This window comes from Molothrus aeneus, chromosome 15, assembly GCF_037042795.1.
Source record: "Molothrus aeneus isolate 106 chromosome 15, BPBGC_Maene_1.0, whole genome shotgun sequence".
NCBI lineage: Eukaryota > Metazoa > Chordata > Aves > Passeriformes > Icteridae > Molothrus > Molothrus aeneus.
In genome coordinates, this window is record NC_089660.1 from 1,514,469 (window position 1) to 1,530,013 (window position 15,545).

The following is a 15,545-nucleotide window of genomic DNA, read 5'->3' on the forward strand; positions in this document are numbered from 1 at the left end:
CAGATAAAAAATGATGTAACAAGATGCTGGGATCCTGCCTGGGCATTGAGTGTTGCTGTGAGCTCCTGAATCCCTTCTCCTGGTACCCCATCCTCAGCTGGGGTCCCCAGGCTTTAGCATGAAATAAATCTTTATACATTAATAACTAATAGCAAAATAGGAAATTGTCACAGCTTCCTTTTTCTTCCAGGTATGTCCCTGAGAGCTTTAATTACAGAATAATGGAATATCTTGGGCTGGAAGGGGCCCTCAAGGATCATCAGTGCAGCTCCTGGACACCCCAGCAGCCCCACCCTGTCCCTGAGAGCATTGTCCAAACTCTCCTGGGACCTACAACGGCCTGGCTGGGCTTTGTTTGAAAACTCCTTTTCTAGGAGCTGTCAGACAAAGAAAACGTTCTTTGAATTTCAATGAAATGAATTTACTGGGCTTTTCCCTTGACTTTCAGTTTGTGATGTTATTTCCCCACCCCCAGCACTGTAACACAGCCCAAGCAGTGCTGCTGGTGGAGTTCAGAGTTACAACATCCCCAAGAAATGAGTGCAGCTCCAGAGAAGAGCCCAGCTTGCAGCTGGCTCCTCCAGCTGGGTGCTGGCAGACTGATCCCAGTGTCAGGTTTACATCACTGTCAGGTTTACATCACTGTCAGGTTTATATCACTGTCAGGTTTATATCACTGTCAGGTTTTTATCAATGTCAGATTGAGCTCAGTGTCAGGTTTATATCAATGTTAGATCTCAGTGTCAAGTTTTTATCAATGTCAGGTTTATATCAATGTCAGATTCATCTCAGTGTCAAGTTTTTATCAATGTCAGGTTGATCTCAGTCAGGATTATCTCAGTGTCAGGTTTATATTAATGTCAGATGGGTCCCAGTGTCAGGTTTACATCAAGTCAGGTTAATCTCAGTGTGAGGTTTATATGAAGTCAGGTTAATCCCAGTGCCAGGTTAATCCCAGTGCCAGGTTAATCCCAGTGCCAGGTTTATATCCATGCCAGGTTAATCCAGTGCCAGGTTTGTGGTGGCAGCAGTGGGCTGCTACCAGAGGAGCAGGGATCTGCGCTGCACTTTGGAGCAGCACTGAACCATCTCCCTGTGCATGCCCTGGGAGGAGCCTCCTCAGCTCCTGAGCTAGGGAGGATTGATAACTCTGATTCTGCAATAAATCTATCAGAAATACCAATTCCTCTTGGACCCCTGCCCCACATTCCCTGAGCACCTGTAAAGATTTGCAAAAGCATCTCATGGAATCAAGCACCCAAATCCCATTGACTCTGCAGAGTCATTTACTGTAGAAAATGAGATTTGGCTCTTAAACCCCTTTGGAAATGTCACACCTTGCTTTGCCTTTCTTTAAAATTCCTTGTGCAAGGCACTTCTGGCTCTTCCTGTTCCTTTAATCCCTCTGGAGCTGTCTCCAAGCCCAGGGGTTTGTGCAGGGACCCTCAGAGCTCTGGGGGTTACACTCTGTGAGCTCCTGGGCAGCACCAGGAGGTGAAATCCCCTTTTCCCTCCTCTCAGGGGGCGCCAGCTCCTGCTCCATGGATCCCAGGTGCCATCCTGGGCTGGGCACAGCTCCCACCTGGATCTGGGACCTGCATCAGCCTGGGCTTGGTTAGGGCAGAGCTCAGTGGTGCTCCTGCCCATCTTCCTGTCCCCTCCACCCCAGGAGGGGAGAGTCCCAACATCCCCATCCTGGCCAGCTGCTCCAGTGCTACCAAAACCAAATTCATCTCTGGCCTATAAAGCTTTTTGCTTTCTGGTAGAAGTTGGATATATTTTTCCCCCGTGTTTTTGTATTTTTCTCAAGGCTGGAGCTTGGTTCAGTGATTCCATGGAGTGGCTTAATGGGAATTTTTTAGGAAAATTCATTGGTGCACTAATATTTCACAGTATTTCCTGATGAATACATATAAATGGCTGAATTAGAGAATTACATATATAGAATAATAATTATATTTATAGAATAATATATAGAATTACAGATAAGAAAAGTGTTCCCCTCTTAGTGCTACTGCATTAAAAATCCTGGGAATAAAAGTTGATCTTTGGCATTAATCTGCCAATGGACATCCATGGAAAATGGATTCCAGATAGAAAAATCATACAGATTATAAACTTTTTATAATTATTCCTTTTCCCTTCGTTACACAGGGTTTTTTTTCCTGGATTGGGGTGATTTCTTTGTCATTCCACAAAGCAAAAATGCTAAGAAACGAAACCTGTTTTCTAATGGGCCTTTTCTGCCAAAAAGGAATTTTTCCTCAGCATTAACTAAAGCACAGCCAGGGTTTGCACATCCTCTGTCATTTCAGAGGGGAAGCAGAGTAAGGAGATGGGGAGAAGCTGATCCCCTCCAAATTTCCCCTTCAGAATCAATGAGCTCATAGTGGAAAACCAGGCTGTCATCGAAAGAGCTTTTCACAATCTCTGTGTTTTAATATTTAAAAATTCCTCTGGTGGATCACAGGAAACCATCCCATCATGGGAGTTCCACCCAGAGAGGTGTCTGTGCTCCAGAGCTGGTTTTTGGGATTCTTGGCAGAAAGCTTGGGCACCAGGTCATGGCACCAGAGCTGAGCCGAGGGAATTAGGAAGGCTTGATGCAAACACACACTGAAAATGTGCATTTGTTTGTACGAATTATTAGGTGCTTATTTGTATTTGTCCATGTTTCAGCAGTGAGCAGGCACTTGAAGAGCTCTGTTGAGCTCTGCATTAGTCACTGTGACTACAGAGACGTGCAGCCATGGAAGCAGAAAAGGGAGGATGAGCAGGAAATGTGCCCATAAATTCACTGCTGCCCTTATTTGAATCTGGGACTGACCTCACTGCCTGCCTGTCACTGCTGGCTTGCTGTTATCCCAAAAGGGATTTTGGATACTGCAAATTCTGAAATGGGGACAAATCTGTGCCCAGCCTGGGCTCTCTGTTCTTTGTGCCCAGGCTGTGCTTGCTGCAGCAGGGGAGGAGTCCCTGCCCCCTGAGCTGCTCCTGCTCCTCACTCCACAAAGGGCTCTGGGGATGAGGACAAGCAGGGGAGCTGGAAATGGTGCCCAGCACAGCCTCCTCTGAGCTGCCCTCAAAGGCACCCAGGGGCCAGGATGAGGAGGGGACACCTCTGGCACCTGGAATGCTTTGGGAGTGCCCAGAGCTCCATCCTGTCCATTCTGGGACTGACACAGAGCTCAGGGGAGCAGTCAGGGGCTGCTGCTCAGTTCTGTGCCAGGAATGGCCCCATGGCCCCCTCTGAGCCACATTCATCATTTGGGGTGGGAAGGGAGCAGATTTGGGGTTGTTCAGCATTTGGGATGGGAAGGAAGCAGTTTTTGGGACGGGAAGGGAGCACTTTTGGGTTATTCAGCTTTTGGGACGGGAAGGGAGCACTTTTGGGTTGTTCAGCATTTGGGATGGGAAGGAAGCAGTTTGTGGGATGGGAAGGGAGCAGCTTTTGGGTTGTTCAGCATTTGGGATGGGAAGGAAGCAGTTTTTGGGACGGGAAGGGAGCACTTTTGGGTTATTCAGCTTTTGGGATGGGAAGGGAGCACTTTTGGGTTGTTCAGCATTTGGGATGGGAAGGAAGCACTTTTGGGTTATTCAGCTTTTGGGACGGGAAGGGAGCAGCTTTTGGGTTGTTCAGCATTTGGGATGGGAAGGAAGCAGTTTTTGGGACGGGAAGGGAGCACTTTTGGGTTGTTCAGCATTTGGGATGGGAAGGAAGCAGTTTTTGGGACGGGAAGGGAGCACTTTTCTCCTCCCTCAGCCCTGGCGCTCCGCCCATGCCCAGCTCTGCCAGCAGCTCTGGCACAGGGAATTCCCGTGTTTGAGGAGCAGGCTGGGCACTCTGGGATGGGCAGGGAGTCATCAGGGCCACCTGGGAATGCAGGGCCTGGGGTTGTGTCCTGGGGCATGGGAAGGAGTCACAGCTCAGCCCCAAAGGTGGGTGTGACCCCGTTCAAGCCACGTTTCTTTCCTGGCCCCACCTGGAGGGACAGGACAGGGGAATAGATGCCAGTGCTAGAGGGCAGGGATGGATGGGATATTGGGAATTGTTCCCTGGGAGACCCTGGCACACATCTCCCAGAGCAGCTGGGGCTGCCCCTGGATCCCTGGCAGTGCCCAAGGCCGGGCTGGGAGCACCTGGGACAGTGGAAGGTGTCTCTGCCATGGCAGGGGTGGAATAGATGATTTTTAAGGTCCTTTCCAACCCAAACCATTCTGGGATTCTATAGCAAAAGAACAGGATTCTGGCACCACAATCCCTGCACTGTGGGAGTCCTGCCCCTGGAAAGCACCTGGAATCAAGTCGGGTCTCTCCATTAATTTCTAAAGTGTGTTACAACCCCCCCCCCTTTTTTTTTTTTTTTTTTTCTTTCATTAGCAGGGTTTGCCTGGCAAATAATAAGAATTGTGTTCAATTACTTCACAAACAATAAAAGAAAAATCCACACAGCCTTTCCTCATTTTGAAAGGCCATGTGGAACACAGGGCTCTTCTTATGCCTAAGGTTTAAAAGGAACACCAGGTTCAGATTATATTTAAAATCTGCAGCAAAATAATGTGCAAATATCAGGTATCTCTAAGATAGAACTAATTGGGTTTTTTTGGTTGACTTAAGTTTCAATTCATAGAACAAACACAACTCAAAACCAGCAATTAAAAATTAATATTCCCTTTCCTGCTGATTGATGTGGGAGCTGGGATTAGAGGTCATGTAATTATCTCATGCTTATCAGGTAGAAAAAGTTTTAGTTTATTGAACTTTCTCTTTCTGTCTCCATTCTGTGTTTCCCATCAGACATTTGGGAGTTTATTATCTCCTCACTCTTCCTCTGTGATGAAGAGACAGAAAACCAGCAAGGAAAGGAATTCACTCTGGCAAATCACTAAAGGTCACTTTACAATCTCATAATTTCATTTCCTCCTTGAGTTTACCTGGGAGTCCCAAATAATTTTTTTTTGGCTGTAGCTGTGGCCCAATGTGAAGTAGGAACTGCAGCCACGTGTTGCAATCCCGTGGTATTGCACTGGCAGCAGGATTTATAAACTCCCCTTTCGTCTGCAGACTTTGGGACCAGAGCTTTGTTTCCTCCACATTTCAGAGCCAAGCTCCAGCTGCAGCTCCAGGCAGAGGCTCCCCAAGCAACGGTGAGAACTCATTTCTTCTTCACTCTAATGCAAATTTAACATTGTTCATTTGAGAGTGGATTGAAAATGTCTTGGGGACGTTTTCCTCAGGGCAGTGCTTATGTCCTGATAAAGTTTAGCACGTGATGTGCACCTGTAAATACTGCTGGGGCTGTACCCTGTGTCACCTGCCAGTAAGAATCCTTTTATTGACCAGGCTTGGTGTTTCTGGGCTGGGAGTGCTGCCAAACTCCTTTCCATGGCTGTTCTGTCCCATTGGCTCCTGCCTGAGCTGGGGCTGGCCCAGGTGAGGTCCAGAGGTTCCTTCCTGACAGGAATCCTTTGGAGATTCCCAGGGAAGGAACCTGGGCTCAGCCCCAGCCCTCGAGCTCCAGAGGGGACACCGAGGGGACACCGAGGACACTCTGCCCCTGTGCTCAGGTGAGACCCCACCTGCAGAGCCTCCTGCCTGGGGTCTCCAACATCAGCAGGACCTGGAGCTGCTGGAGAGAGCCCAGAGGAGCCACGGAGCTGCTCCAGGGCTGGAGCCAGGCTGGGAGAGCTGGGGGAGCTCACCTGGAGAGGAAAAGGATCCAGGGAGAGCTCAGAGCCCTTCCAGGGCCTGAAGGGGCTCCAGGAGAGCTGCACAGGGACTGGGGACAAGGGATGGAGGGACAGGAGCCAGGGAATGGCTGCCAGTGGCAGAGGGCAGGGCTGGATGGGATCTTGGCCATGAGGAATTCCTGGCTGGGCTGGAATTGCCAGAGCAGCTGGGGCTGCCCCTGCATCCCTGGCAGTGCCCCGGGCCAGGCTGGACACTGGGGCTGGGAGCCCCTGGGACAGTGGGAGGTGGCCCTGCCATGGCTGGGGTGGCACTGGGGGGGCTTTGAGGCCCTTCCAGCCCAAACTGTTCCATGACTCTGTGATTCCCTGAACATTTGGAGCTGGAATATTCTCATTTCTGAAGTGCTCAGGCACTCACTGGTGTTGTTCAGCATCTGAGCTTATTTCTGATTAACTTTTCAATAAAATTTTGAGATGGGGAAGGGGTGCTCTCCCACATCTACAATGTGAAACATTTCCATGCAAATTGTTGACTGTTTTCATCAAAAACCTGAATCGTGCAGCTTCTCCCTCAAAGCAGGAGAAACTTTTCTGTTTTGGAAGTTTTGTTTGTGATGAATGGAAGAAAAGGCACAAGTCCCACTGCTGTCCCCCAGTCTGAGCTGCTGTTTTGATGTTCAGTTTCAGGTTTATGAAGTGTGGTGACGAATTTCATGTTTCTGTGACAGAAACCAGCAATTTTCAGAAAGTTGCCAAATGAATCTTTCTGTTGGAAATTCCAGCTAATCCTGCCTGCAATCTGAGAGTGTAATGAAGCAGTTATTAGCACTGCTAATAGGATATTATATATTTTAGAGCTCTTTTCCAAACCAAAATTATTCTGTCATTTCTGTCCAATAATAACTGGCTTTTCCCTGAGCCTTGTGCCCCTCTCTGAGCACAACAGGAGCTGCTGCCTCTCCTGGGCACTCTCCAGGCACTTTATTGTAGCTCCTGGTCCCATTAAGAGCTGGATACACATCCAAAGGGCACTGGATGATTTGTGACCAGGATTTAGGATGCTCAGAACAGCAGGAGCTGCACTAGGAACTGATCTGCTCAGGAACACACTCTGCTCTCAAGGAATCAGGAGGGCTACTCCTCTTTCATTACAGAAAGAGTGGTTTGGGAGGAAAAAAAAACAACTCAAGCCACTTAATTGTGTGTTTTTCACCTGCATTCAGCCTCCCACTGTAGTTAGAATAGGCTTTGAAAATTATATTCACCATCTCTTTCTTGAAGAGATTTTATTTCTGTTAATTTGGTTTACTCTCAGTTTGAAAGGTCTGGAAGTGCACCTCAATAACTGGTTTTTAGAGTTAAAAAATTAGAGTTTAAATAAATTAGAGCTTTTATTCACCCAGTAGTTATGACAATATTTGGCAAAGGTATTTGGTGTTTTATGGAGAGTTCTGGTGGTATTTGGAACAAATTCAGGAGAAATATCCATTCATACATTGGACATAGAGCAGCAATGATCTCCACTCCCAGCCCTTGCTGCAGACAGAGCTGGGCACTGAACCCAGAGGAATTTTGCCTGGAATTGTTCACAAGCTCAGGCTGTGAGAGCTCAGATGGATTCCAGAGCCAGGAGTAAAATTGGAGCTGGGATCAGCTCTGCCCTGGGCACTGGCCCTGCTGTCACCTGTTCAGAGATGGAGGCAGAACCCAGCAGAACCTTCAGCAGCTCCTTGGAGTCATCCTCAACCCTTTGCTTCAGTGGAACTGCTGATGAGCTGAGCCAAACGGGGCTTTGGGTGGGTGGAAGGTGATGCCATTGATCCTTCAGGGCAGTCCATGGGGAATCATGGAATCACCAGGGCTGGGAAAGAGTTTGGGATCACCAGTCCAGGCTGTGCCCATCCCCAGCCTGTCCCAGTGCCACCTCCAGGGCTGGGGATGCAAACCTGCCTGGGCAGCCCCTGATCCTTCATCCAGTGCCTTTCCCATGGGATTGGCCCCACTGCACCAAGCAGGGCTTTTCCTGCACCAGGAACATTTAACAAGGCACCAGCCCAGAGCCGCTCACACAATCCCCTTGGAGTCATTCTCTAAACTGCCTTGGCATGAGAATCCCAAATGGACCAAAATCATGGCTCCAGCTCCAGCACAAACCTGAGATCCCATTTGTAAGGGATCCCAGAGTTCTCAGAATGGGAGGATGTTCCTCAGCTCACTGGGGCTCATTTTGTGTCCTTGTCACCTTGCCCAGCCCCAGCCTGACTTTGGAGCACACTCAGCCAGCCTCAGTGAAGTTTAATAATTGGGTTTTTCTCCCCTACAGATGCCTCACCTCCTCTGTGCCTTACTGTCCCTCATTTCCTTTGCTGCCATACTGGAAAGTGCCCAGTGGAAACTGCAGGAAAATGGTAAGGAAATCTCTGCTTAGACCTAAAATTTTGGAATTATAATTGTGGCCACTTGAACAGGATCTGTTGACTCCAGTATCTTAGGCCAAGGCCCTATGTTTATTTCTTTGACCATAATTAATTGGAGTTCATGGAAAAACATTTAAAAGTCCTAAAATGTCTTCCAACAGCATGTTGGCAATATTTGCATTAGCAACTACTTTATTTCCTATTCCTTCTCCTCGTGTTCAAAGTCACACAGCCTGGATACAAAAACTGTGACTAAGGGAACAGCCCTAAAAAAAAAATTTAGAGTAAAACCTAAAACCTAGAAATAGTTGATCAACTTCTCTGGCAAAGATATAAATAAATAATATAAAATATAAATATATAAATAAATAAAATAATTGTTTATTACCTACCCTACATTTTCACAAATGTAAATCCATTTGTGAAAATGTAGGGTAGGTAATAAACAATTATTTTGAATAATTTATCAGAGAATTGGGCTAAATTCAGATTGTCCTCTCTTTCAGTTACTTATCTTCACATTAAAAAGAATATTTATCCTGGGGGTTCCCTGGGAGGGATTGGATGCTGAAAGCAGCAAATCTGTTTGTCAGCACTGAGGGTAAACTTTGAGTTTGAAGATTCCCTTTGCCCGTGCCCACAGGGAGTCTGGGACACCCCCAGACTTCCTAGAGCTGAGTGTTTCCTGCCAGCTGGGATCCCATGTTTCACAGCTTTCCCAGGGTTTCTCCCTTTGGAAAAGCCTCCCTGGGGAGCTCCCTGCAGGCAGGGCTGCAGGAAGGGCTCGGCCTGGTCAGCGGGAGCAGCTCCTGACGTCTCCTGTGCCCTTCCCAGTGTTCGTCATCGACTCCCAGTGGGACGCCGAGGCCCCGGCCACCACGGTGGAGCTGAGCTGTGACAGCCCTGAGGAGGCCGTGCTCTGGAGAAAGGACTCCAGCCCTTTGCAGGAGGGGAAACAGACAGGGAAGACCCTGAGAGTGGCAGTGAAGGAGCTCCCGGACGCCGGCAACTACAGCTGTGTGAGCCAGGAGAGCCTGAGGGTGCTGAGCTCCAGCCTGCTGCTCATCGCCAGGATCGGCCCCGGCGGGAGCATCCTCAGGGACATCCTCAAAACCTTCCAGGGTACGGCCCCAGGGCGGGGATTGTCCTGCTCGGCTTGCTGCAGGCTCTGGGAACGTCCTTGCAAAGGGGTTTGCTGTGCTGGCAGTGGCAGGAAATCATCCCTCCTGTGGCTCTGGGCAGTGCAGCTGATGAGCAGCACAGGGACTGGGGCCATGGGATTGATGGGGGATTCTCCAGGCTGAGAGGATGGGAGGAATTCCTGGTTTGGAAAATCAGGGCTGCATGACAGGAGCCAGGGAAGGGCTGGGGCTGGGCAAGGGGAGGGTCGGGGTGGATTTTGGGAAAGGTTCTTCCCCAGAGGGTGCTGGCACTGCCCAGCCTCCCCAGGGATGGGCACAGCCTGAGGCTGCCAGAGCTCCAGGAGGGCTTGGACACCACTCCAGGGATGCCCAGGGTGGGATTTTGGGGCTGGGCAGTTGCACTCCATGATCCTTGTGGGTCTCTTCCAGCTCAGGAGATTCCAGGATTCTGGGATTTGGCAGAACCTGGCCCAGGTTTGAAGTGCTGCTATTTGGGTCTCTCCATTCAGGAGACAAGCCTGGGATGTTCTGCATTTTCTGCATGAGCCTCACTCATCTGAGTCTTGTATTTGAGTCCGTCATGGTGCTGCCAGGGAATCTGTGAATTCAGGAATTGTTTCTCTCTGCCTTGGCCATTTTGGCAAACAAGAGTAAATAACTCCTGGTTTCTGTTTTTCTCTGTCTAGACCCCAGGACATTTTTGAAGTGTGAGGCAAAAAACTACTCTGGAATTTTCACATGTTCCTGGATGACAGAAAATAATCCAAATGTGAAGTTCACCATCAGAAGCCTGGAAGGGTAAGAGTTTGTACTTCCCTTCACAGGGCAGCCTTTGGTGTTATTCTGTGTAGGATTTCAGGCTGTTGGGGCATGCACATGGGGGGAGATCTCTTTTCCAAGTCTGAACATCCCCAAAATGTTTTGAGTCATTACTGGGACAAAGTTAACTTAAAAAGGGCATGGAAGTCACTCAGAAATTATTAAAACCTTGAAAAAGGAATGAGTCCAAGTGGTCTGGAGTAGCCAGTAAGCAATAGCAAAACAGTCGGTGGAGGGCGGAGAGGAAGTGGAGCCAAGGCAGAAAGAACCACAGCTCCCAGGGCAGGGTGGAGTGGGAGGCTGCCCCCACTGCAGAGCACATGGCCCCGACAAGGCTGGGCTGAGGAACCCTGCAGAAACCTGTGCTGGGAACCCTGGGGGGATTTCCTGCCTCCCACTGCCCCGGGGGTTCTCCAAAACATGGAGCGCTCCAGCAAAGGTCACCCCAGCCTGCTAGAGGAGAAACAGCTGCAAAGGGGTGCAGCTGGCTGAGAGCAAAACCAGGGCCAGCCTCAGGTGGTGCTTTGGCAGCTTTTGGTGTTTTGTTCTCCAGTGGAGACTCCTCAGCCCTCATTCCTTCAGCAGGGTTTGGGAGAGGGCAGAGGCACAAAGCAGGAAGCTGGAGCTTGCCATGGGATGGTAGAAATGGGAGATCCTGGTTGAGGTTTAAATATTAATTGCTGCTGCTGAGGCAGGGGTGAGCTGAGGCTGAGAATTGACATTAATCCATCCCACAGCACTGGGAGTGTGGCAGCTCCCACTGACCCTTTTCTGCAGCAGACAAACTGCAGGCAAACCAAACCATTTCCTCACCAGTGCTGCTGTTGTGGCAGCCCGTTGCCAGGACCATCAGCATTCCCTGAGCCTGTCCCTGCTCTGTTCCAGCCCCCAGGCAGACGTGTCCTGCAGCAGCCCCATGGCTGTCACCGAGGGGGACCTGACCACCTACACAGCCCAGTGCCACAAGGAGAACTTCTGTCCCTTTGCTGAGGAGCACCAGCCCATTGACATCCTCCTGGAGGCCATTGATGAGGTGGTGTATGAGAACTACACCGCCAGCTTCTTCATCAGGGACATTGGTGAGTAGCCCAGCAGTGGGGGCTGTTCTGGGCTTTGTTTTGCTGCTGCCAGTGGGAGTCAGGGCTCAGCCCAGCCCTGGGAATCCCTGCCCCGTGCTCTGTAAATGTCCACCAGGCCCCAGTTACAGGAACAGGGGATGCCAGGACAGAAAAGGATGAGGAAGTGAAGCAGCAGCATCTTCCAGGCTTGTGACCTGCAGTGCCCCAACACCCACGGGTGTCCCCAGAGGATGGATGTGGTTGGGAAGGGACAAAGCAGGGAATAATGCAGCAGGCTCCTCTCTGAGAGCTGCTCAGGCTGTGGATGTTTCCCTCCTCAGCCATTCCCAGATGGGCAGCCAGGGCAGGTTCACAGACAGGGACAGGAATGAGAGGGCTCTGATGGTGGCCACAGGGCACAGGAAAATGAGGCAGCATCCCACAGAAACAGAGCTTCTCCTAAATGCATTAATGGTCAGCAGGTGCTGAAGATATTCCTGTGTGACCAGCAGAGCCCTCTGCAACCCTCCAGGCCAAAAAAAAAAAAGAAGAATCTTATCCAGATTGAGTCTAGGAATGTGCTTTATTTTCCATAAAAAGCACCCAAGGCAGCTATCACTGCTCAAGGCTGCTCCTCTCCTAACCCTGAGGCTCCCAAAGCTCATTCCCGTAAAACTCTCACCACTAACACACCAACATTCAGCTGTCACCATGAATTAATTCCCTCTGTGTTTTCTCTTGCAGTAAAGCCTGACCCCCCCCAGTGCCAGCACGTGGCCACCAATGGAACAGTGACCTGGACATACCCCAGGACCTGGAGCACCCCAAACTCCTACTTCCCTTTGACTTTCAAGGTCAAAGTTAAAAGCACAAGGAGACACAGATACCAGGTAGAAACACAACATTTGAGACACAATTTTCTTGCCTGAATAGTAGAAATAATTTTTGTATGCAAGAAAAATCAACAAAAATTTAAAAAGTGGTGCTGAGCCCCAAAAGTGGCAAATTCTATCCTGGCAGAAAAAGCCTTTCCTAGGTCCATGAGCAGGAAGATCCCTGAGGCAGCTGAGGACAGAAAATCCTGTCCAGCATTGCATGGTTGTATTTACTAATTCATTAGGAGGCTGTGCAGGGCCTCATGAGGGGAAATCCCAATTTCCAAACCCAGAACCCCAGGATCTGTGACACAAATTTCCTCCTGTGTTGTTCATCCCTGGGCAGCTCAGACTTTCTAAGTGAATTGGAAATCAGAGCTCAGTGACTCATCTGGAAGCATTTCTATGGAGAGTCTGGTCTTCACCCCCTAATTCCCAGTAAATTAATGGGATTAATTAACTGTCTCAGGGTTAGATCTCCAATGTGTGCCCAAATTACCTCAGACACACAACGGCCTGCCCTGGAGGCAGCATCCTACAATAACAGAGCTTTTCCTAAATGCATTAATGGTCAGCAGGTGCTTAAAATATTCCTGGGTGACCAGCAGAGCCCTCTGCAACCCTCCAGGCCAAAAAAAAAAAAAGATCTTATGCAGATTGAGTCTAGGAATGTGCTTTATTTTCCATAAAAAAGGTAAAGCCTCTTGCCCTCAGGGCAGCAGGGTCCAGCACTGCAGGGCAGGCAGCAGGAATGGTTATCCCGGGTTATCCCGGGTCAGGAATGGTTATCCCGGGTTAGGAATGGTTATCCTGGGTTATCCCGGGTCAGGAATGGTTATCCCGGGTTATCCCGGGTTAGGAATGATTATCCTGGGTCAGGAATGGTTATCCCAGGTTAAGAATGGTTATCCCGGGTCAGGAATGGTTATCCCGGGTTATCCCGGGTTAGGAATGGTTATCCCGGGTTAGGAATGGTTATCCTGGGTTATCCCAGGTCAGGAATGGTTATCCCGGGTTATCCCGGGTCAGGAATGGTTATCCCGGGTTAGGAATGGTTATCCCGGGTCAGGAATGGTTATCCCGGGTTATCCCGGGTCAGGAATGGTTATCCCGGGTCAGGAATGGTTATCCCGGGTTATCCCGGGTCAGGAATGGTTATTCCGGGTTAGGAATGGTTATCCCGGGTTATCCCGGGTCAGGAATGGTTATCCCGGGTTAGGAATGGTTATCCCGGGTCAGGAATGGTTATCCCGGGTTATCCCGGGTCAGGAATGGTTATTCCGGGGGAATCCAAAGGCACCCGGGGATGTTTCCCGCTGGGGATGGATCCAGCCCGTCCAGCAGATGGGGCCGTTCCCCCGGGCTCGGTCCCGGCTCCTGGAGGTGAAAATTCCTGCACGCCTGGGGATGGTCCTGAGGAGGAGCAGCCTCTGGATCTCAGGGCTCCTGCTCTGGGAGAAGGAGGGGAAAGAGAAAAACCCAGATTAACAAACCACCCCTTTGTTTAATAAGTGTTAGGCTTGGGGTTTGGGTCGTTCAGAACATCCACCTCAGGGAGTTTGGGGCATTCAGAACACCAGGCTCAGTGGGTTTGGGTCATTTGCACCCTCAGAGGGTTTGGATCTTATTGGGACAATCCCCTCAGTAGATTTGGGTCATTTAGAGCACCTCCCTCAGTGGGTTTGGGTCATTTGGAGCATCCCCTTTGGTGGGTTTGGGTCACTTTGGGACACCTCTCAGTGGGTTTGGGTCACTTTGGGACACCCTCAGCTGTACTTGAGCTTTCCAGCTCTTTCTGCTGAGCTCAGGTTCTCCCAAGCCCCTGGATTTTGGGACCTCTGGGAGCCCAGGCTGTGGTGGGGGCTCAGTGACCCTTCCTGGTGGCCTGTGGGGGCCCTGTCCCCCCTGAAGGAGCTGTCCCTGTCCCCAGGTGTACGACACGGAGGAGCAGTCGGTGCAGCTGCCCCCAGGGCCAGCAGAGGTGTGGGTGCAGGCCAGGGACCGCTGCTACCTCAGCTCCTGGAGCTCCTGGTCCTCGCTCTGCAGGTAAGGACCCAGCCAGGCTGGGCTGGGGAGAACCCAGAGTTCTGGTGGAAATCCACATGGAAATGAAATTTCTGATGTTATTTCACAGATAACCTGTAAGGAAGGTGGCACAGTGCTCCTAGAGAAAGCAAAGAATGAATTAGCACAAGAACAGAAGCACAATTAGAAGAGAAGTTTCCATTTGAGATTCTTAAGAAGCCATAACTTTTTTTTTTTTTGTAACAGTTGAATGTGGTCCTGATTTTGGGAGCTTCTAAATCCCCCAGAATCAAGTTGCACTTTTAGCATCCATCATGTTTCATGAACATGATTTTGACATGTTGCTGGCAGCTATTATTGTATGTCCTTATATTATTATTGTGCCTTTATTTATTTCATATTTATTTATTTATTTGCTATTTATTTATTTATTTAGTATTTATTTAGTATTTATTTATTTATTTATTTATTTATTTATTTATTTATTTATTTATTGACTTTGCAAGGCCACTGGATGGCAGTTGCTGTTTAAACCACTGCATGTGTTAACTTATTTGGAAAGTCACTTCCTGAAAGAACTGTTTGAATCTTCCATTATTTAAATTGTTTAATTATTTGCATATTTAATATTTATTTGTATTTATTTCCGTGGGACGAGCACAGAAAGCCTTGGCTGCCTGAGCAGCTGGGTGTGGGGTGGCCAGGCCGTCCTCACCCTCCAGGACATTGGGGTAGGGAAGGAATTGCAGGAATTGCAGAGCCCTGGGGATGATTCCTGCTGCTCTTGCCAGCTCTCTGTGCCCACAGCTGCTGATGCCCAGCTGGAGAGGCCTCCAAGAGGGATCCATGGAGCTGGGGAGCACTGGGAGCACTGGGAGCACCGGTGTGAGGGCAGCTCTGGGCCTCCTCTCACCCCTCAGGAGCACTGGGAGCCAGGAGCTGCATTCCTCACCCCCCAAAGAGCCTCCCCTGCTCCCACTGCTGGGGCCTCTCCTGATCCAGCTGTGCCCAGGGCAGCTCCTGCTGTGGAATTCGATCCAGCTGTGCCCAGGGCAGCTCCTGCTGTGGAATTCCACAGCAGCAGCACAGGGCACGGAGTCAGGAACCCCCAGGACAGCTGGAACTGCACCCCAGGGTATGGAATCCCCCAGACTGTGTGTGAATGTCAACGGTGCCATGAAATCAGACTTTTAGAGCAGAGATTTTTGTAGCCCACGTGTCCAGTGTGCCCCACCCTGTGTTGGTGCCTTCCCAGAACCTCAGGGAAACTCCTCCTGGCACAGCCAGGGCCCAGCTCTGGGAGGGAGCAGCAGCATGGGTTGAAACTTTTGTAATTTTTCATGGAATCCTGGAATTGTTTGGGCTGGGAGGACCTTGAAGCTCATCTGTTCCAGCCCTACATGGGCAGGGACACCTCCCACTGCAGCTCTGAGGGTGCTCAGAGCTCCAGCCTGGCCCTGGGCACTGCCAGGGGTGGATCCCTTCCCAAAACACTGAGCCCTGACTTCCAGGAGGATA

The 15,545-nt window shown here is 49.9% G+C and overlaps 1 protein-coding gene across 1 annotated transcript; it reads left to right on the forward strand.

Moving 5' to 3' along the window:
- Positions 1-8,014: 8,014 nt before the first annotated feature.
- On the forward strand, positions 8,015-14,052 carry IL12B (interleukin 12B). The gene is made up of 6 exons (XM_066560379.1): positions 8,015-8,099; positions 8,943-9,230; positions 9,937-10,048; positions 10,955-11,148; positions 11,872-12,017; positions 13,933-14,052. The coding sequence occupies exons 1-6, from the start codon at positions 8,015-8,017 to the stop codon at positions 14,050-14,052; spliced, it is 945 nt and encodes a 314-aa protein (XP_066416476.1).
- The last annotated feature ends 1,493 nt before the right edge of the window (positions 14,053-15,545 follow it).

Coding starts and splice junctions, on each gene's coding strand:
- IL12B (XM_066560379.1), top strand. CDS start 8,015: ATGCCTCACCTCCTCTGTGCCTTACTGTCCCTCATTTCCTTTGCTGCC. Junction 9,231..9,936: donor CATCCTCAAAACCTTCCAGG/GTACGGCCCCAG, acceptor TTCTCTGTCTAG/ACCCCAGGACATTTTTGAAG. Junction 10,049..10,954: donor ACCATCAGAAGCCTGGAAGG/GTAAGAGTTTGT, acceptor GCTCTGTTCCAG/CCCCCAGGCAGACGTGTCCT.